We start from the raw sequence: 23,605 nt of genomic DNA, 5'->3' as shown, positions 1-23,605 counted from the left end.
GGCATAGAGGGGTTAGGAGATGATACCTCGGAAGATTTAGCCATGAGGCAACTTTCTTCCTCCACATGAATGACTTCATTGGAGGATTCACTTGGTGATGAAGAGTTTGTGGAGAGGGAGTCAAGAGAAACCAATCCATTTGAGGTTGCATCTTCTTCATCATCAACATCATCATCTCCGGAGGTATATTCTTCTTGAGTTGATAGCACAATAGATGTGTCCAAGGTGGACCTTGTCATGAAGCAATGTGCATTCTTGATATGAGGATTCTCATTGGGGGATTCGAAGAGAGATGAAGAGGGAATGTTGGTAGTGATAATGGCGGCCACTTCCTTTGAGCTTTCTTCTTCATCATCATCACTAGAACTTTCAACTTCATCGGAAGAATATTCTTCCTTAGTCACTAGCACAATCCTTGAGGGCCTCTTGCCCTTCTTGCTTTTGTTGTAGAATTTCTTGTTGGGGGCCTTTGAATCTTTGCCCTTTAAATCTTTGCTCTTGTCCTTGGGAATGAGCCTTCCACCATGAGTTTCCCTATGCTCATAGGGACATTGGGCGATGAAATGGCGCTTGTCACCACAATTGTAGCATGATCTTGATCTTCGACCCAAGCTAGTGGACCCACTAGAGTTGTTTCTCTTGATGTTGTCTTCTTTGGCCTTGGATGGATCAACCCAAAAAAATTTTGCATGGAAGGCCATGTGATCATTGTAGTGGAGTTCCAAGTCTTCTGGATAGGACATACTCCAAGATGTCCTATATGATTCTTGAGGGTTCACTTCTTCTACGGAACTGACCGTCAAGGCAAGATTGTTCCCTCTTGACATTCCAATGGCACGGTTGCGAGAATCATGAGAGTTTTGCTCGAGCACCTTGAGAGCTTCCAACTCGTGCACTGCTTGTTGAGACGTGAGAGAGGAAAAGCATTCTCTCCCAACAAGAGTCTTGACATCAATGGGTTCAAACGGCATCATCAGGGCCGGGCCGGCAAAATCCGGGGCCCTGTGCGAAACTTTAAAATGAGGCCCTATTTTACTACTCGTCCGAGATCAGGTTCATGACCGTCGGTATAGGTGTCCGCTTGTCTTCAAACACCCTAGCGTTCCACTCTTATAAGAACTACATCACGAGAGGAATGCAACACCGCTATACCAAATTTTTACAATGGATTTATACATGAATTAGAAATTTGTCTCAAAAGTAAGCTATCCCAAAAAAATACAATTATGTAGATAAGCCCATTATAAGAGGTACCCCTTCAGATAAATACAATATCACTATATCTAGTTACAAACTTTCTGATATGTTTAAGACTTGAATTAGAAATATATTTCAAAAGTGGATGCAGTGTGATTATACATGCGACTTGTGAGTTTATTCGATGTTAGTAAAATAAATAATCAAGTATTTGTATCATAGGCATCAATTAGAATAGGAATAAGTTGGAGAAAAGGGAAAAAAATGAGCAGCACCAATCAGTGCATGGAGAAGTAAAAGGGAGGAAGGAGCGCTGTCTGCTGGAATCAAACTTCCAACATACGAAAAAAAGGAGCAGGCCAATCAAAATAGGAGCGCTATCTGCTAGAATTGAACTTTAAACCTCCTGCTTACAACTTTGAACCTCTAAACCGTGCAACCAACTGGACTGACAAACTTATGTGATTTTATTCTAACGTGTAGAAATATACTCTATATTAAAGGCCAACTTATGAATTTTGGGCCCCCAAAAATTTGGGGCCCTGTGCGGCCGCACGGGCCGCACTCCCGTGGGCCCGGGCCTGGGCATCATGCAATCGATGTACTTATCTTTGATCCAAGAGTCATTGATGTGGGTGGCACCCACATTCCGGAAAGCATCGGCAACGGTGATAAGTCTTCTATACATGACTTCATGATCTTCATCCGGTAGCCTCATGAATCCCTCGGCTTGATTCCGAAGGGAATTGTACTTGTTCCTTCTCATGCTATCACTTCCCATGCAACTAGTGGCCAAACCATCCCAAGCTTCCTTGGCGGTGGTGTAATTCCGAACATGAGACAAGTCCTTTGTCCCCACACTAGTTTGAATCATGTGCAAGGCAATGTCATTGAGTTGATTATCAACCGCTTCTCTTCTAGTCAACTTGTCGGGGTTGTAGGGCTTGAAGCCTTCCACGATGATTCTCTCAAGTTCATTGGAGGCACTGCGAACATGAGAGCGAAACTCAAATTGCCATGTATAAAAATCTTTATCATTAAACTTAGGTGGGTCGCCCCGAATATTTTTATGAGGATGGGGAACCGGGATATCGGGAGATAGGAAAGGTGGAGCCACTTGATTGTATCTAGCACCTCCACTAGTTCCCCTAGGAGATGCAACGGGGGTTTTAATAGTGGATAAGTTATCACCATTCAAGGGATTGGTAGAGGAGGGTAACGCTGAAGCATCTCCCTCTCCTAACGCACCCTTGTCCTTTACCTCTTCAGTGGGGATGATGGGGGGAGCCGCGGGAAAGCGGTCGTTAAACATTTTCATCAAGCTTTCCATTTGGGTTTGCATGGCGGATCTCAAGGATGTTTCCACCAACTTGAGATCATCCATGGAGACCGGCTTTGCGGCCCCCTCCGAGTGTTCTTCATCCGGCATACTCTTAGGCGGTTAAGCCCGAAATAAGAGCCGAGGCTCTGATAACAATTGAAAGGATCGGATGCCGCACCTAGAGGGGGGGTGAATAGGTGCTAACCAATTTTTAGTTCTTTTTCAATTTAGGCTTGACACAAAGGTAAATTCTCTAGATATGCAACTATGTGTATTTACCTATATGACAAGGTCAACGACTAAGCAAGATATGGCTACGCAATATAGAGGAGATAAAGGATAGAGGTAACCGAGAGTGGAGCACACGGAGACACGGAGTTGATTCCCGTAGTTCCCTTCCTTTGCAAGAAGGTACGTCTACGTTCGGAGGAGTGTGGTCGCTATGAAAGCCAGAACAACAGCCACGAAGGCTTCACTCAGGTCTCATGTGAGCAACGCCACGAAGGCCTAGCCCACTTCCACTAAGGGATTTCCTCGAGGCGGAAACCGGGCCTTTACAAGGTTCTTGGGGCACACATCCACAACCAAATTGGAGGCTCCCAAATCTGTAACAACACAACAATCAACAACAATACATCAACAACAAACAACTAGGGATCCAAAGAGGAAACACTAGAAAGAGAGCCCTCAAGCATATGAGGGGGAAATGTAAATCGCTTCGGTGAGGATGTCGATCGGTGTCTTCTCCTTCAAATCTCCAAAGATCAAGAGCTTTGGTTGGGTGAGGGAGGAGATCTTGCAAATCTTGTGTTCTTGAGGTGGCTCTAATGGTGGTGAGGCTTGGCAGAATTTTGTGCAATGATTGAGCAAGGAGGAAGGTAGAAGAAGGGGGGTATAAATACCCCCCCCCCCCCTCAAAATTCAGCCATTGGTGACTTTCGCAGGCCGGATAATCCGGCCTAAGTTAGGGCCGGATAATCCCCCCCCCCCCCCCCAAAAAAAGTCCGGCCCTGGGGAAATTCCGGCCAAGAAATCGGCCCATGTCCAGGGAAGTACTGAGCCACATCGCCTCGAGTCCTTGGCCAAATTTTGGGGGCCGGATATTTTGCAAATATCCGGCCCGGATTATCCGGCCTGGTGAAAGTTTTTCAGCTTCCTTTTGACTCGTTTTTCCACACAAGACACTTATCTACATGTACCTATATAATCCCTACACCACTTCATCAAACATTAGTGTATCACATACATTGACATTAAACACACAAAACATATTGTGAGAGATGTTCTTTCAATGTCCCCATTTTTTGCCAAGGTATGCATCTTGTCATGGCAAACAACTGTGCGAACTATTATTTTCTTTTCTGCATTTATAGTTGCCCCATTTTTTTGCAGAGGTGTGCATCTTGTCATGGCAAACAACTTTGCCAACTTTTTCCTTAGTTTTTTACACTTATAATGGCCCCATTTTTTTTTTTGGCAGATGTGTGCATCTTGCCATGGCAAACAACTTTGCCAACTAGAGTTTTGCCTTTCTGCATTAAAAAATGTTTTCCATTTTTCTAGTCCAAAACAAGGGCAAAGTACATGTTTTTTGTGAAGTGCATATTAAAAACAAGGTGCCTTTTCTATCACCATTTTAATTTTCACAAGTAGGGGACCTATTGGATGCGCAATCCCAAGGTATGAGAATTTTTCTCGATATGCAACTATATATGGAAGTTCAAGGTTCCTTTAATTAAGATTAGGAACATGTAGTTCCTCCATCAGAAAGTTATTTTGACAAAGAACAACCTAGCAAAACTTAATTAGATGGTGGTACGATTTTTCGTTCTATGATTCTAAGGATCCTATCAATGATTTATTCTATGAATGCGCTTTGGCATGTTTGGACTAGAGATTGTTTTACTTTACTTTAGACTAGATCATCAAAGCGCGCTTTGCTGCGCCCGCCATCTTCACTAAAAACATAGAGTTGTTTTAAAATACTGGGCACAGACTTTTGGTAAAATTTGTACAATTTGAATTGCTATGCAATTATTCTTTCAGTCACGCTCGTGATAAGATATACAAGAAAATAGTTAGAGCAAAACATTGCAAATCCTAATCTCTAATGGCTTGCATCTTCTAGTTTTGTGTTTCTGAAAATAAAAGCATTAGCTCACAATCAGTAAAGCATAGTAATTAAACTGATATAAAAATAAAGGCTATCAATACTTACTGAACAAGTGCACATGCGGCAGCATTTGATTGGAGTGACGTGCCAGGCAGCTCTCTAAACGGAACCTGATCTTATTTGCAGGATTAAACATTTAAAATGATATGACGGTGAGAATAAAAAAATCAAGGGTTAAAATTTACTGGAAAAAAAGAAAAACTAATGAGCAAACATGAAACTGATCTGATTTTCCATTACGCTGGAATCCCTACAAGCATAATCCATAATTACCAATTCAGTGAAACACCATAATCTAATCCTTTTAGCGCCCCATCCAACCAATGACAAAAGATGAACCAATGATATCCAACAACGAACAGCCAAAATGATCTTTCCAAACAACCATGCATAAGATAATTAACTGGAATAGAAAGGTATTACAGTACATGCTTGTAAAATGTGCAAACGTTTAACATGTAGTCTAACTTGTATATATTTTTTCCTTAACAAGCAGAGATTGGTGGACATTGCAACGTGTACCTGTTCAATGCAATAGAAAAGTCAGGCAGTGTCCATTTATTCATGGCAATTATTTCAATGGACCTAGAACAAATATAATAAAATAGCTATTAAGCCTACTGACCACCCTATAAGTTATAGAAATCCATCAAATACAACTGCCATTGTTCATGTGTGTGATTGCAGACAACATATTTTATAAGTTGAGAACACGAGATAACCAACTTACCCCATATCTATTTCCAACTAATATGTTACAAAAGTTTGAACAAAGTTTGAAATTAAAATACCTGTTTAACAAGTGATGGTTGGGAAACTTCTAGAAAATGATCACTGTGCCCCCATGATACCATATAATTTTTATATACCTGAATCATAACTTAATTTCTCTCCTACTTAAACCTTGGCAATAATGAGACGATCTGAATATGCTTCAGAAGTCCAAATCATATAGATTTTCATCACAAACAAACCGAGATCAACAGAGGGATGTGTCCTGGTCACTTGTTTTCAACCAATATTGCAGATGGTGTAGCTCCAAATCTTGGATAACAACTGGGACACAGGGTGTGTGAGTAAAGTGTGCGATGGTCGCTTATCCAATCACCATGATCATCTCATTGTTAATTAATTAATTGAGCACAACTGAGACAAAAGAAATGCAAGATCATCTCACTATTTGTTGCAAGGAAAGGAACCAGATGCAGTATATGTAGGACAGTGTAGTACGATCCTGCTCATCATAATTTCGCTGTTTTTTGCCAATGTCCCAACGCTGTCTTGCACGCGAAGGTGAGATAGTTGGGAGAAGGTGAGAAGGCATCCTGCCGCCGCCCTTCTGCTGCAGGACCCGATTTCTCTTCTCTCCCTAGTTCTGACCTACAGGAGCAGCCGCCGGCAGGCCGCACTCAACTCACCGGTGACTTTGAGCCCCCTAGATCGTGTTCTCTCCTAATGCCATCTACGGCATCCCGATTTCCTCTGTGTCGTCGCCACAAACGTGCCCTCGAAACCTAGGTCAATGTGCCACCACCACCAGCAGCTTAAAGGTGGAAGACAAAGAGCTATGGTTAGGGCTTACCTGAATCATGTCATCTTGTGGACTCTCGCTCTCGAGAGGTCGCCCCCACCTCTCATTCTCTTGTACCTGAGAGGCGCCGCCTCCTCCTCTGCATTGTTCTCGAGCTGTGGATGCTACCACGTCCTCCTCCGCATCGCCCGCCGTCGCCATCGCCATCTTCCCTGTCGTCGTGGCCGCCATGATTCCGGCATAATCACCAAAATAACAACAGGAATCAATGACTATGGATTCCGAAATCAAAGAAGCATGGGAGAGAGAGAGAAATCGAATTGCAACTAAAGGGAACCTAGGCACCTAGCATGGCTCGCGCGGGAAACAATAAGAGAAACTATCCAAATTACAATAGAGAAACGAAAGGAGTATAAGGGGGATCAGAGGAGCACATAAATCGCGTCCTATTCAACCAGAGATAATGTGAAACGGCAGCACACCTTGTAGGCAATTAATTGCACGAAGTAGTCGGCAGATGCGTCAGTGCCTCGTGGACTTCCGTGGCGAGGCAGAGCGCAACTGTGCAGCTCGAAGCCTGGAAGCCCACAGTGAACCAACTAAGCGGCCCAATCACAATTGCAGGGCCCGGTTCACGAGATGACGCCAAGGTCGTCCTCTGGAGAAGCAGCCCGGTAACGTGGGCCGGCCATTTTGACGGGAATCTGTGACGAGTAACCGGCAGTGACGTTTCGGTGCCTCTAGACGATCTGGAACGTTCAACAATACTATCTGACGGCTCCGAGCGTAAAATTACTGTGTGAGGCCGTAGGTAGAACCATTTTACTGTTAACTAATATTGCACCAAGCTAATGTTACAAATATATTTAAAAATTGGCTAAACGGAATGGATAAAAAAAAGTTAAGCCTAAATTCAAGTAGGGACATGCCCTTTGGTTTGTGCATTAGGGAACTGCAGAAATGACATTGTTCTTTATTTATCTAGGGTGGCGGACTACTAGACGATTTCATGACGCTTAGGCGTCTAGTCCTCTTTGTTTTCTACTCGTTGATATTTATGTACACACTTTGTGATCACTGAGATTTTTAAACTTTAACTTCGTTACTCTGAAATGCTGCAATACAATGTAATGTGCATATATTGATGTAGAGGCTAGGCTATTTTCCTGTTTTTGAAAAAAAAAGTAGTTATGCTACAAAAGTGACCTTATTTTCATGATGAAAAATGTTGTTGGTTTATCTTTTGTGCTAAAAAAATCGGGCAGCAGCATGAGTTCGAACTCTCATGCTTGCTGCTTCTCTTAAATAAAAAAATTCAACATGGCTAGCACTTATGAGTACCTTCGAGAGACTGAGCTGGCGGGTTTTGAGATTGACGAAGTTGTCACATGCATCTTGCTATTGACAAGAGCGTCATCTCCCACTGAAAGAATATTCTGCCTTTATAGGATACCAAAAGGTCGAACGTGGGGTTTGATCCTGATCATTGGTAGGCTAGAGGTACCACCTTCTAACTATCCAACCACATGTTAGTTCTCCTTTTCATTAATTATAATAGAATAAATATATACAAACTTCACTATGTCGGCAATTAAGGGACACTTAATAGAGTGGTAGCGATTTGATGCACGAATAGGAAACCCATTGCGATTGTGGGTCCAGCCGCAGAAGAAAAACCTATTAGAAATTGACCATTACAACAACCCATATAGTATATGTGGTACCAGATGCATGCTTGATTATATTACTCCCTCCGTCTCGGTTATAGGGCAGACCCGTATCTTTTGATCGTCAGTTTGACCTATACAATATAAAGTACAACAGAAAATTATATCATAATTAATAAAGTAGATCATGTAATCTTTGTAATGGTGCATGTTTTGTAATATATGTACGTCGATGAAATTTATGACCTAAGGATACGCGCAAGACCTACAAACTAAGACATAGGACAGAGGTGGTATCTTTTTTTTAGATGACAGAGGTAGTATCTACTATCACATCGAACCAAATGATGAATCATGAAGGATAAGCCCAACGGATATGTAATTGAGTTGACTGTTCATTCTTGTTTTTTTTTAACAACGAAATATTTTATTTCATTAGCAACACTTTACAGAGAGAGAAGTGTGAAAGGGCTCACACTTGATTTTTCCAGAAAGTTCCTCACAATACATGAACCTGTAGAATCTGAAGAGATGCATCTAAAAGCTACAGGCCTATTTTGAATTTTAATTGCTAACTTTGCCTGATGATGCGCCTTTACATTAAAACATCTGTTGATGTGTGCTACCCTGCTTCTAAAAAAGGACGGTGAAGCCAGTATGGAGGTAAGCATGGGCCTTACATTCCAATGACCTGCTTCTTTGAAGATTGACTTCTTTGTTGCTGCTGAAGACAGAACCAAACAGTCCGTGTAATAGTGTGGTTCCTGTATGTTTAGAATGTCTGCAAGCATTGTAGCAAGTAGTAGTCCATATGCTTCAGCCTAGAGAGATGATGTCACAGGAGGAGACATGGCCGAGATATGAAGCTGCTTACAGTGCTCATTGTCTTCAAATTGTATTATAACGCCAATACCTGCAGGAGAAGATTGCATATTTTCTTCCATTGTCCAAGCCGCATCGCAGAATATTCGTTGACCTATGGTCAAGCAAGGTTCCTGCTGGGTAATTTGCCGATGGACAACATCGAAAGATGAGTGTTGATTCTGAGCTTGCAACAAATCATCTAACTTTGATCCTTGCATAATTGCATTGGCTTCCGGAGGCTTGCAATATTTTCTACCAAAGAGGGCAGCATTTCTTGTCTTCCAAAGGCACCACAAAAAAGTGTATAGGCTGGTTATATTGATGTGAGGATGATCCAATTCCAACAAAATTTTGATCATTTGAGGAATAGATTGGTTATCTACATCAAGCACCTCTGTTCTAATATACAGGGGGGTGAAAACCAAGCAGCCTTTGAAAAAGGGCGAAGGAAAAGCATGTGCATTTCGTCCTCACAGAGCTGGTGCGCAGTTGACACGTGTGCCTAGATAGAGCGCCAAGGGAGCTGGAGATACAGTCGGAACATAGGCGAACGAGCTTATAACCTCACCCGAAGCTGTGGCCACCGGTCGTCTTCTGGACGGTGGGCTAGTGTTAACTCGAACAAACTGGCCGCTCGGCAGGCTCTTCCCTGGCTCCTCCTGCACGACATTACCAATCTCAACCAGCAGTTTTTCGTAGCCAACCTCAAGTTCGTGAGCATCTCTGCTGACGATCTTGTGAGCGTACAGGGCGCCGTTCGCCTCCTGCAGCAGCAGATGCTCCCGCTGCAGCGCGTGCGGCTTCGGGAGAAGACGTCCACGTGGCAGGCTTATGGCCTCGGTATGGAACGCCATGGCCTTCATCCTATCCATGTCACGCGGCCAGTAGCCGTCGTCCGACTCACCGGCCAACCACTTTATTCTGATGGCACACGGCTCGCCCCGCCGCTGCCACCACGGATGCTTGCAAAACAACGGTTGCCCGTCAACCAGCTTACACTTGACCGACGTGACCTCCTCCGTCGCCAGATCGAAGCGCGCGTACATCGGACCCATGCTCGTGTATTCGCGGTGACTCCAGTACACGGCTCCGCCGTCGCACGACAGGTCGTTGCTGTTGTTGTTATTACGGGCAATGCTCACTGTCCTCCAGTCCTCGTCGGCTCCGACAGTCAACACCTTCAGGTGATCACGGTGCTCCCTGGCGCACACGCCTTGGTGAACGATCTTGTATTGCCTCGCGGTGGAGTCGAACCCGAAGCAGTACGAGTTGGCGAACCGCCACCCTAGCAAATCTGTCGGCTCCGGCAGGGTAATCGTCTCGCCGGTGAAGGGTTCTACGATCTTGATGGCGAATTGGAGTCCGTCGAGGAAGCAGAGCAGGCCGTTGCACGTCCCTATCATGGTCTCCGATCCGCCGACGGCGAACCTCGCCGTGAGTTGCCAGCGCTCGTCGAACAGGAACCCGTTGTTGTTGGTGGAGCGCTTGGAAGACGGCACGAAGACAATGGTGTGCGTTGGGGCCGTCGGTCCTTGGATCAGGTGTCCTTTGATGAAGATCGGATCGGAGATGACATCGCGCCATTCTTTGCAAACGCGTCGGAACCGGCGGAGATCGCTCGCCGGGAGGCGGAACAGGATGTTTTCCAGGGCTTCTCGCGGGAGGCGCGCGGGCGCGGCAGCATTGGCGTCGCCGGACATCTCGCCTAGTTCTGAGTTAGAGTTCGATCTGATCTGATTCATTAGGGTTTACCTTGATTCTTAAGCACTAGTAGAAAATAAGGCTTCCATCCAGCCCCATTAGTTCCCAAATCTTTCGAACCGCGATTAAAGAGGTTTTTAGTCGCGGCTCGCCTCCGCGACCAAAGGTCTGGGTCCAGCGGGCTCGGTCGACAGCTGGGAGACGGGAGGGGCTTTAGACTAAAGGTGCCCGAAGGCCTTTAGTCGCGGTTGGCCAGGCCAACCGGGACTAAAGGCCCATCCCTATAAAAGGCAGCGCAGCTCATTTCACTTAGCCATTTGGTGCCACTTCTTTTCACAATCTTCACAAAGAGTGGTGGGTTTGCTTTTGGTTCCTCTTATGCACACAAGGTGTTTGATGAAATTCCCGAGAGCATGAAACAAATATGATATGAAGTGTCCGAGCCACACTTGAGCTTTCTCATTTATTTTTTCTCCTCGATCGGGGTTAGCAACTTGAACCTTTCATGTGTCATTGATAAAATATGCATGTGTGTAGTTCATTGTTTAATTTCTATTATTTCTAGCTACTTAGTTTAACAAATGCATGATGGTTAATTATATACTTTATATAATAATAATGCAGATGAATCGGCAATGGACGTACGGTAACCGACTCTCCGACGAGTTCACTACGGGTTTGAAAGGTTTCCTCGTAGTGGCTAATGCGAACAAGCGGGGGGGTTTTGTTATCTGTCCATGTGTTGGCTGTAAGAATCAGAAGGGTTACTCTTCCTCAAGAGAAGTTCACCTGCACCTGCTTCGGCACGGTTTCATGCCAACCTATAATTGTTGGACCAAGCATGGAGAAAGAGGGGTTATAATGGAAGAAGATGAAGAAGGGGATGATATCATCGATGACAACTATCCTGATCATTTCGGTGATACTTTCATAGAGGATGCTGAAGGTGGGGAAGGTGAAGGGGAAGGTGAAGAAGAGGCACGTGATGAGCCCGCTGATGATCTTGGTCGGACCATTGCTGATGCACGGAGACGCTGCGAAACTGAAAATGAGAGGGAGAATTTGGATCGCATGTTAGAGGATCATAAAAAGTCGCTGTACCCAGGATGCGATAATGGTCTGAAAAAGCTGGGATGCACGGTGGATTTGCTGAAATGGAAGGCACGGGAAGGTGCAGCTGACTCAGGATTTGAAAACTTGCTGAAAATGTTGAAGAATATGTTTCCAAAGAATAACGAGTTGCCCGCCAGTACGTACGAAGCAAAGAAGGTTGTCTGTCCTCTAGGTTTAGAGGTTCTGAAGATACATGCATGCATTAACGACTACATCCTCTACCGCGGTGAATACGAGAATTTGAATGAATACCCGGTATGGACTGCATTGCGTTATAAGATCAGAGGCGATGACCCTGGTGACGATGTTGAGGGCCAGAAACCCAGGAAGAGGGTTCCCGCCAAGGTGATGTGGTATGCTCCTATAATACCACGGTTGAAACGTCTGTTCGGGAACAAAGAGCATGCCAAGTTGTTACGATGGCACAAAGAGGACCGTAAGTCGGACGGGGAGTTGAGACACCCCGCAGATGGAACGCAATGGAGAAAGATCGACAGAGAGTTCAAAGATTTTGCAGCTGACGCAAGGAACATAAGATTTGGTCTAAGTACAAATGGCATGAATCCTTTTGGCGAGCAGAGCTCCAGCCATAGCACCTGGCCCGTGACTCTATGCATCTACAACCTTCCTCCTTGGTTGTGCATGAAGCAGAAGTTCATTATGATGTCAGTGCTCATCCAAGGTCCGAAGCAACCTGGCAACGACATCGATGTGTACCTAAGGCCATTAGTTGATGAACTTTTACAGTTGTGGGGCAGACCTGGTGTACATGTGTGGGATGAGCACAAAGAAGAGGAATTTGACCTACGAGTGTTGCTTTTCGTAACCATCAACGATTGGCCTGCTCTTAGTAACCTTTCGGGACAGACAAAGAAGGGATACAATGCATGCACGCACTGCTTACATGAGACTGAAAGTGTATATTTGCCAAACTGTAAGAAGAACGTGTACCTTGGGCATCGTCGATTTCTTCCGAAAAATCATAACGTAAGAAAGAAAGGCAAGCATTACAACGGCAAGGCAGATCACCGGCCGAAGCCTGCGGAACGTATTGGTGCTGAGGTATTTGATATGGTCAAGGGTTTGAAAGTCATCTTTGGAAAGGGTCCTGGCGGACAATCAGTTCCGCAGGGAGCTGACGGGCACGCACCCATGTGGAAGAAGAAATCTATATTTTGGGAGCTAGAATATTGGAAAGTCCTAGATGTCCGTGATGTCTACGGGTGCTTCTATTCTTGTAGATAGTGTTGGGCCTCCAAGAGCAGAGGTTTGTAGAACAGCAGCAAGTTTCCCTTAAGTGGATCACCCAAGGTTTATCGAACTCAGGGAGGAAGAGGTCAAAGATATCCCTCTCAAGCAACCCTGCAATCACGATACAAGAATTCTCTTGTGTCCCCAACACACCTAATACACTTGTCAGATGTATATGTGCACTAGTTCGGCGAAGAGATAGTGAAATACAAGTGGTATGAATGAATATGAGCAGTAGTAACGGCGCCAGAAAAGTGCTTGCTGCCGTGCAGTTGATGGTAGTAATATTGCAGGAAGTAAAGATGCAGTAAAACAGTAAACAAGCGATGATTGCAGTATTTGGAAACAAGGCCTAGGGATCATACTTTCACTAGTGGACACTCTCAACATTGATCACATAATAAATAAGTTCTCTTCCTTTGTGCTACATATACTCTTGTTTGATAATGAACACCATTCGTTGTGTAGGGCTACAAGAGCTCCCTCAAGCCGGAGTTAACAAGCGCCACAACATTCGGCATTCATATTTAAGTAACCTTTAGAGCATAATAGATCTTTGCAATTTAAACCGAGTACTAACATAGCATACACACTGTCACCTTTACACTATGAAGGGGGAATGAATCACATCAATACTATCATAGTAATAATTAACTCCATAACCTACAAGAGATTATTATCATAGCCTACGCCAAGTACTACACGATGCACACACTGTCACCATTACACCGTGAAGGAGGAATAGACTACTTTAATAACATCACAAGAGTAGCACATAGACTAATAGTGATACAAAACTCATATGAATATCAATCATGTAAGGCAGCTCATGAGATCATTGTATTGAAGTACATAGGAGAGAGATTAACCACATAGCTACCGGTACAGTACTTAGCCTCGAGGGAGAACTACTCCCTCATCATGGGAGACAGCAGCGGTGATGAAGATGGCGGTGGTGTTGATGGAGAAGCCTTCCGGGGGCACTTCCCCGTCCCGGCGGCGTGCCGGAACAGAGACTCCTGTCCCCCAGATCTTGGCTTCGCGATGGCGGCGGCTCTGGAAGGTTTCTCGTACCGTGGCTTTTTCGTATCGAAGATTTAGGTCAGGGACCTTTATATAGGCGAAGAGGCGGAGTCGGAAGGCTGACGAGGCGGTGACACAATAGGGGGGCGTGGCCCAGGCCCTGGCTGCGCCACCCTGTCATCTGGTGGCCCTGTGGCCCCCCTCTGCTGGCTCTCGGGTGTTCTGGAAGCTTCGTGGAAAAATAGGATGCTGGGCATTGATTTCATCCGATTCCGAGAATATTTCCTTACTAGGATTTCTGAAACCAAAAATAGCAGAAAACAGCAACTGGCCCTTCGGCATCTCGTCAATAGGTTAGTTCCGGAAAACGCATCAAAACGATATAAAGTGTGAACAAAACATGTAGGTATTGTCATAAAACTAGCATGGAACATAAGAAATTAAGATACGTTTGAGACGTATCAAGCATCCCCAAGCTTAGTTCCTACTCGCCCTCTAGTAGGTAAACGATAACAATGATAATTTCTTAAGTGACATGCTACCAACATAATCTTGATCAACATTATTGTAAAGCATATGAGATGAATGCAGCGATTCGAAGCAATGGTGAAGACAATGAGTAAACAAATGAATCATATAGCAAAGACTTTTCATGAATAATACTTTCAAGACAAGCATCAATAAGACTTGCATAAGAGTTACTCATAAAGCAATAGATTCAAAGTAGAAGGTATTGAAGCAACACAAAGGATGATTAAGTTTCAGCAATTGGTTTCAACTTGTAACATGTATATCTCATGGATAGTTGTCAACATAAAGCAATATAACAAGTGCAATAGGTAAACATGTAAGAATCAATGCACAGTTGACACAAGTGTTTGCTTCTAAGATAGAAGGAATATGTAAACTGACTCGACAATAAAGTAGAAGATAGGCCCTTCGCGGAGCAAAGCATGGATTACTATTTTGTGCTAGAGCTTTTCATTTTGAAAACAAGAAACAATTTTGTCAACGGTAGTAATAAAGCATATGTGTTATGTATAAGATATCCTATAAGTTGCAAGCCTCATGCATAGTATACTAATAGTGCTCGCACCTTGTCCTAATTAGCTTGGATTAACACGGATTATCATTGCATAGCATATGTTTCAACCAAGTGTCACAAAGGGGTACCTCTATGCCGCCTGTACAAAGGTCTAAGGAGAAAGCTTGCATTGGATTTCTCGCTTTTGATTATTCTCAACTTAGACATCCATACCAGGACAACATAGACAATAGATAATGGACTCCTCTTTAATGCATAAGCATTCAACAACAGTTAATATTCTCATAAGAGATTGGGGATTAATTGTCCAAACTGAAACTTCCACCATGAATCATGGCTTTAGTTAGCGGCCCAATGTTCTTCTCTAACAATATGCATACTCAAACCATTTGATCATGAAAATCTCCCTTACTTCAGACAAGACGAACATGCATAGCAACTCACAGGATATTCAACAAAGATGTAAAAGTTGATGGCGTCCCCAGAAACATGGTTACCGCTCAACAAGCAACTTATTAAGAAATAAGACACATAGCAACATATTCAATACCACAATAGTTTTTAAGGCTATTTTCCCATGAGCTATATATTGCGGAGACAAAGAATAGAATTTTAAAGGTAGCACTCAAGTAATGTACTTTGGAATGGCAGAGAAATACCATGTAGTAGGTAGGTATGGTGGACACAAATGGCATAGTTTTTTGGCTCAAGGATTTGGATGCACGAGAAGAATTCCTCTCAATACAAGGCTAGGCTAGCAAGGTTGTTTGAAGCAAACTCAAGTATAAAACGGTGCAGCAAGACTCACATATGAACATATTGTAAGCATTATAAGACTTTACATCATCTTCCTTGTTGTTCAAACACCTTAACCAGAAAATATCTAGACTCTAGAGACCAATCATGCAAACCAAATTTTAACAAGCTCTATGTAGTTCTTCATTAATGGGTACAAAGTACATGATGCAAGAGCTTAAACATGATCCATATGAGCACAAAAATTGCCAAGTATCAAATTATTCAAGACATTATACCAATTACCACATGCAGCATTTTCTGTTTCCAACCATATAACAATGAACGAAGCAGTTTCAACCTTCGCCATGAACATTAAGAGTAAAGCTAAGAACACATGTGTTCATACGCAACAGCGGAGCGTGTCTCTCTCCCACACAAGCATGAATTTATTCAAACAAAACAAAAACAAACAGACGCTCCAAGTAAAGTACATAAGATGTGACCGAATAAAAATATAATTTCAAGAGAAGAAACCTGATAAATTGTCGATGAAGAAGGGATGCCTTGGGCATCCCCAAGCTTAGACGCTTGGGTCTTCTTAAAATATGCAGGGATGAACCACCGGGGCATCCCCAAGCTTAGACTTTTCACTCTTCTTGATCATAGTATATCATCCTCCTCTCTTGACCCTTGAAAACTTCCTCCACACCAAACTCGAAACAAACTCATTAGAGGGTTAGTGCATAATCAAAAATTCACATGTTCAGAGGTAACACAATCATTCCTAACACTTCTGGACATTGCACAAAGCTACTGGAAGTTAATGGAACAAAGAAATCCATCCAACACAGCAAAAGAGGCAATGCGAAATAAAAGGCAGAATCTGTCAAAACAGAACAGTCTGTAAAGACGAATTTTTTAGAGGCACTGGACTTGCTCAGATGAAAATGCTAAAATTGAATGAAAGTTGCGTACGTATCTGAGGATCACGCACGTAAATTGGCAGATTTTTCTGAGTTACCTACAGAGAACCCTGCCCAAATTCGTGACAGACAGAAATCTGTTTCTGCGCAGTAATCCAAATCTAGTATCAACCCTACTATCAAAGACTTTACTTGGCACAACAATGCAATAAAATAAAGATAAGGAGAGGTTGCTATAGTAGTAACAACTTCCAAGACTCAAATACAAAACAAAAATTGCTGTATTAAAATAAACACATGGGTTATCTCCCAAGAAGTGCTTTTCTTTATAGCCATTAAGATGGGCTCAGTAATTTCAATGATGCACTCCCAAGAAATAAGAGTTGAAGCAAAAGAGAGCCTCAAAAAGCAAATTCAAAACACATTTAAGTCTAACATGCTTCCTATGCATAGGAATCTTGTATATAAACAAGTTCATGAAGAGCGAAGTAACAAGCATAGGAAGATAAAACCAGTGTAACTTCAAAAATTTCAGCATATAGAGAGGTGTTTTAGTAACATGAAAATTTCTACAACCATATTTTTCTCTCTCATAATAACTTTCAGAGGCATCATGAACAAACTCAACAATATAAATATCACATAAAGCATTTTTATTCACATGCATAAAAGTATCATAACTCTCCACATAAGCATAATCAATTTTATTAGTTGTAGTGGGAGCAAATTCAACAAAGTAGCTATCATTATTATTCTCATCATCAAATATAGGAGGCATATTGTAATCATAATTAAACTTATCCTCCATAGTAGGCGGCACCAAAAGACCACTATCATTATAATCATCATATATGGGAGGCATATCATAATCAACATAAACTTTCTCCTCAATACCCGGAGGGCTAAAGAGATCATTTTCATCAAAACCGACCTCCCCAAGCTTAGAATTTTCTATATCATTATCAACAATGGTGTTCAAAGCGTTCGTACTAATATCATTGCTACTAGCATGCAAATAAGATTCCATAGGTTTTTTAATTTTCGCAGCAAACCATTCATGTCTTGACTCAGGAAATAATTTAAAAAGCTCACAGATGTTTTCCATTATGCCTTACTAGTGTTTAACAAGAAACAAAAAGATGCAATTGCAGGATCTAAAGGAAATATCTTCGAGCACACACACAACGGCAACAGAAAAGTACTTAGTTACCTGGGACCGGAGTATGAGTGCCTTTTACCTTTCCTCCCCGGCAACGGCGCCAGAAAAGTGCTTGATGTCTACGGGTGCTTCTATTCTTGTAGACAGTGTTGGGCCTCCAAGAGCAGAGGTTTGTAGAACAGCAGCAAGTTTCCCTTAAGTGGATCACCCAAGGTTTATCCAACTCAGGGAGGAAGAGGTCAAAGATATCCCTCTCAAGCAACCCTGTAATCACGATACAAGAAGTCTCTTGTGTCCCCAACACGCCTAATACACTTGTCAGATGTATAGGTGCACTAGTTCGGCGAAGAGATAGTGAAATACAAGTGGTATGAATGAATATGAGCAGTAGTAACGGCGCCAGAAAAGTGCTTGCTGGCGTGCAGTTGATGGTAGTAATATTGCAGGAAGTAAAGATGCAGTAAAACAGTAAACAAGCGATGATTGCAGTATTTGGAAACAAGGCCTAGGGATCATACTTTCACTAGTGGACACTCTCAACATTGATCACATAATAAATAAGTTCTCTTCCTTTGTGCTACATATACTCTTGTTTGATAATGAACACCATTCGTTGTGTAGGGCTACAAGAGCTCCCTCAAGCCGGAGTTAACAAGCGCCACAACATTCGGCATTCATATTTAAGTAACCTTTAGAGCATAATAGATCTTTGCAATTTAAACTGAGTACTAACATAGCATACACACTGTCACCTTTACACTATGAAGGGGGAATGAATCACATCAATACTATCATAGTAATAATTAACTCCATAACCTACAAAAGATTATGATCATAGCCTATGCCAAGTACTACACGATGCACACACTGTCACCATTACACCGTGAAGGAGGAATAGACTACTTTAATAACATCACAAGAGTAGCACATAGACTAATAGTGATACAAAACTCATATGAATCTCAATCATGTAAGGCAGCTCATGAGATCATTGTATTGAAGTACATAGGAGAGAGATTAACCACATAGCTACCGGTACAGCCCTTAGCCTCGAGGGAGAACTACTCCCTCCTCATGGGAGACAGCAGCGGTGATGAAGATGGCGGTGGTGTTGATGGAGAAGCCTTCCGGGGGCACTTCCCCGTCCCGGCGGTGTGCCGGAACAGAGACTCCTGTCCCCCAGATGTCGGGGGGAAGACCCCGGGTAGGGCAATGGACGCGGAGCAGCCGGCTGGCCACTGGCCGGCTCGCGGCAAAGGCCGGCTGAGGAGCAGCCGGCTGGCGCCGTGGCCGGCTGGTCCGGAAGCCGGCTGGCTCTAGGTCCTAGTCGGCCTGGCTACGGCCGCCAATGCTGTAGCTGGGCCGGCTTCTACAAGCCATATCCGACTGGGGGTTTGTACCTCAGACCGACTCGAGGCTGGCGAGTCTTGCACCGGAAGGAACCGGGTTGGTGATCCGGGTTCCCAAAGTCCACGCTGACTTCATCCTCCGTAAAGCGCGGGGCACTGTAGAGCAATAGTGCCACGCGCCGGACAGGCCATCGTGGTCTACGCCGATCCGTACTGGCTACAGTGGCTGATGGCGACAGGGACTCCTCCTCTCCATACCGCTGACCGAGGCAGCCGGATGGGACAGGACATGAGGCCTCAACGGCTCCTGACGTCATTGCCTCGGGAAGGAGCGGAAGCCGGAGCCGGCCAAGCCGGCCAGTAAACTATAGGGTCTTATATGTAAAGTGCCGGCGCCTATATAAGCCGCACTACCCCCTCTCGTGCAGGGGATCGATCATTCTTACTCCATTCCACCCTTAGCGCTGCCCTGTGAGAGAGACCATCGTCTCCCTTAGCCTCCCAGGGGCAGCCGGACACAGCTCTAGGAGCACCATTGTACTGTGTGATCATCATATACACTCTAGCAGGAGTAGAGGTTTTACCTCCATCGGAGGGCCTCGAACCTGGGTACGTCGCCGTGTCGCTCGTCCCCATACCCGCATCCGGATACCGCCGTGAGATCCCTCAGGAACCACTTCGATTAGCCACCCTATGGCATATGCCGTGACGATACCACGACATTTGGCGCCCACCGTGGGGCCTTCAGCATCCTCGGCCGGTGTCTTCATCCGGACGGGCCTCACCATCACCACCGGCGAGCGAGTCGCTTCAGGCTTGATCTGGAGATTCGGCTCCCTCGACTGCGTCAGCGACAACGCTGGCTGCTTCGCCGACCGGCCCTTCCCAGCCGGCGGCAGCGTCATCTCCTTCGGCGGCCACGACGTCTACGTCGCCACCGTCGCACCGCCGCGCTACCCGCGGCAGGTGCTGCGCTGCGCAAGCCCTCCTCCGCGAGCCGGCAGCAGCGCTCCCGCCAGCCCCGCCATCGTGCAAGTCATGATGGCTGGCGAGGAGCTCCCCACCAAGAACCCGCGCACCCGCGGCCCCAACCTGGAGCGCAACATCGACCCCAATGCCTCCGGCTCGGGCGCGAAGGCGCCACCGCCACCGTCCCGGCTGGACGAAGTCCGGGCGAAACTGAGCACCTCGCTCACGCCTGGCGGCGACCCCACCGCCATCGAGGCGGATTTGGAGGCGCACCCCCAGCTCCTCCTCAAGCAAACAGAAGAACTGGCTGCTGCTAAGCGCCAGATGGAGATCACCCAGCGCGAGTACAACCGCGCCCACGGCCTCACTCCAGGCGGCGACGAGCCAAGCCGAGCCGGCCAGATCCGCCGCAGGGGCCGCGACCTTGGCGCCGAGATCGCTCGCGACGGCGCTCCTTCGCCGACTCCGTCCGCGGAGCTACCCGTCTACAACACCCCCGACAAGAACATGCGCGCGGCGCAAGCCGCCGCAGAAGAGCTGAACCGCCTTGAAGGCGAAGAGTTACGCCGCCAGACCAAGCGGGTGACTGAGCTGCTCAACGCAGCCACCAGGCAGGCGGCCGACCCCAGGTATGTCAATGCCCCCAGAGCTTCTCACGCTCTTGGGGCTGCAGGCAACGACAGGGAAGGCGCCAGGGACTCGGCCGAGTCCACCTCCCCACCACCAAGCCGGCACCGTGACTCCCGGGCCACGCACGCAAGCTCGAGCCGGCCGAGCCACCAGCCAGGCGGCAGCAGCCACAGCCGGCCTCCTCCAAGCCGGAACCAGGAGCAAGACTCCGAGCCCCGCCGCCAGCACCGTCCGGCTCCAGAAGCAAGCGGCGCGCGCCAGCCGGCACTCTCCCGGCTGGGCCCGCGCATCGAGCCCGCCGACGCCCGAGAACGCCTTGACCGGCTGGTCGAATCCCGCATTGCGGAAGAAGAAGCTCCAGCCGGCCCAAAGTGCATCGGGCCCCGCATCGCCAACGAGCCCACGCTCGAAGGCTTCGTGCTCCCCCGCGACACCCCCAAGTACGACGGCACCGCCAAGCCGGAGGACTGGCTGCAGGACTACTCCACCGCAGTCGGCATCGCCAAAGGCAACAAGCACTGGGCTGTGCGCTACTCCCCCCTCATGCTGGTCGGCTCCGCCCGCACATGGCTCAACAACCTGCCAGCCGGCAGCATAAACGGCTGGCTGGACTTCGAAGCGGCCTTCATCAGCAACTTCACCGGCACTTACCGCCGGCCGGGCCAGCCCCAATAGCTGGAGATGTGTAAGCAGGGCCCCGACGAGACGGATCGCGCGTACCTGACGCGCTGGTGCGAGATGCGCAACTCCTGCGAGGGCGTGCACGAGATCCAGGCCATCAGCTTCTTCATGGGAGGCTGTCGGCCCAACACCATGCTGTGGCACAAGTTACGCCGCAGCGACCCCAAGTCAATGGCCGCCTTGATGGCCATCGCCGACAAGTACGCGCTGGCTGAGGAATCCGGCAAGGCGCCGGCTGACATCTCGCCGGCCCCCGCCAGGCGGGACAACAACAAGCCGGCCGAGGGCGCCTCTCATGGCAGCCGGCGGGACAACTACCGCGGCAAGCATCACAGCGACCAGCCGGACCGCCGGTACGGCTCCGCCCACGTAGCCGCCGTGGCAGACAACGCGGCAGGCGGCAGCCGCCGCCAGAAGCAAGACCGGCAGTGGAAGCCGAAGTACACCTTCGAGCAGATGCTCGACTCGCCGTGCAAGTACCACAGCGGCAAGAACCCCTCCAACCACACCACCCGCGACTGCCACTTCATGAAGCGGCTGACAAGCGGTGAACCTCTCCCGCCTCCACCCCCGCCTCCACCAGCCGGCGGGCCGGGTGGCCAAGCCGGCGCAGAGAACGCCAACCTCGAGCACCACGAGGCTAACCAGGTGCACCATGGCCGATATCTGGCCGAAGATGCTACCTACATCATCTTCACCTCCGAGCCCGAGGACAAGACGAGCCAGCAGAGCCGTTCCCTCGAAGTCAACGCGGTCATACCGCCGGTCCCCCAATACCTAAACTGGTCAGAGCAGGCCATCACTTTTGATCGCTGCGACACACCGGCTGTCCTGCCGAAGCCGGGCAGCTACGCCATGGTCCTCGACCCCACCATCGGCACAACCCGGCGCAGCGTACGTTTTTCGCGCGTCCTCATCGACGGCGGCAGCAGCATCAACATCCTCTACCGCGACACCGCCCGCAAGCTGGGCATCCAGGAGGCCGAGTTGCGCCCCACCCCCACCGTCTTCCATGGCATCGTGCCAGGCCACTGCTGCCAGCCGATTGGCCGGATCACGCTGGAGGTGATGTTCGGGAAGCCGGATCACTTCCGCACCGAGAGAGTCGAGTTCGAGGTGGTGGACCTCGTGAGTCCCTACCACGCGCTCCTGGGCAGGCTGGCCCTGACCAAGTTCATGGCGGTGCCCCACTATGGGTACCTGAAGATGAAGCTGCCTGGCCCCAAGGGGGTCATCACCATAGCCGGCGACTATCGCCGCTCCATGGACTGCGCCACGCAGAGCTCCAAGATGGCCCAGACGCTGGTCATCGCCACCGAGAAGCAGCTCATCCACGACGCCGTTGCCCTCGCCAAGGCCGCGCAGACAGACATGCCGGCTGCAGGCAACCCGGCTGGGACGACTCACTTCCAGCCGGCCGACAACACCAAGAAGATCCTGCTGGACCCGGCGCAGCCGGACAAGTACGTCACCATCGGTGCCGGCTTGAGCAAGAAATAGGAAAGCGAGCTCACCAGCTTCCTCCGTGAGAATCGGGACATCTTCGCATGGACTCCAAGAGACATGCCGGGTGTGCCGAGGGAGTTGGCTGAGCACCACCTCCACGTCCGGCCTGAAGCCAAGCCGGTGAAGCAGCCTCTCAGGCGCTTCGCCGAAGAACGAAGGAATGCCATCGGTGAAGAAATCGCCCGGCTGCTGGCAGCCGGCTTCATCATGGAAGTGCTGCACCCGGACTGGCTGGCGAACCCGGTCCTGGTTTTGAAGAAGAACGGCTCCTAGCGCATGTGTATCGACTACACCAGCCTGAACAAGGCGTGCCCGAAGGACCCCTTCCCCCTGCCGCGCATAGATCAAGTTATAGACTCGACTGCCGGCTGTGAACTGTTGTCTTTCCTAGATGCCTATTCAGGCTACCACCAGATTCCTTTGAATCCGGTTGATCAAATAAAGACTTCGTTCATTACCCCGTACGGGGCTTATTGCTACACGACCATGCCGTTCGGCTTGAAAAATGCAGGCGCCACCTACCAAAGGTGCATGCAAAAGTGCTTGCAGGATCAAATCGGCAGAAACGTGCACGCATATGTGGATGATGTCGTTGTAAAGACCAAGGAGACGACTACCCTCCTTGATGACCTGAGAGAAACCTTCACCAATCTGAGAAGATTTCGGATGAAGCTCAACCCGGCCAAGTGCACATTCGGCGTGCCGTCTGGCCAGCTCCTTGGCTACCTCGTCTCTCAGCGAGGGATCGAAGCCAACCCGGAGAA

General features: G+C 47.3%; 1 protein-coding gene across 1 annotated transcript; it reads right to left on the bottom strand.

Moving 5' to 3' along the window:
* Positions 1 to 9,223: 9,223 nt before the first annotated feature.
* On the bottom strand, positions 9,224 to 10,453 carry LOC127339726 (putative F-box protein At1g47790). Its single transcript, XM_051365545.1, has one exon. It carries the CDS (start codon positions 10,451 to 10,453, stop codon positions 9,224 to 9,226), a length of 1,230 nt encoding a protein of 409 aa, XP_051221505.1.
* Between the last annotated feature and the right edge of the window lie 13,152 nt (positions 10,454 to 23,605).

Source organism: Lolium perenne, chromosome 3, assembly GCF_019359855.2.
Source record: "Lolium perenne isolate Kyuss_39 chromosome 3, Kyuss_2.0, whole genome shotgun sequence".
Lineage (NCBI taxonomy): Eukaryota > Viridiplantae > Streptophyta > Magnoliopsida > Poales > Poaceae > Lolium > Lolium perenne.
This window is presented reverse-complemented; position numbering and strand designations above follow the sequence as displayed.

Coding starts and splice junctions, on each gene's coding strand:
- LOC127339726 (XM_051365545.1), bottom strand. CDS start 10,453: ATGTCCGGCGACGCCAATGCTGCCGCGCCCGCGCGCCTCCCGCGAGAA.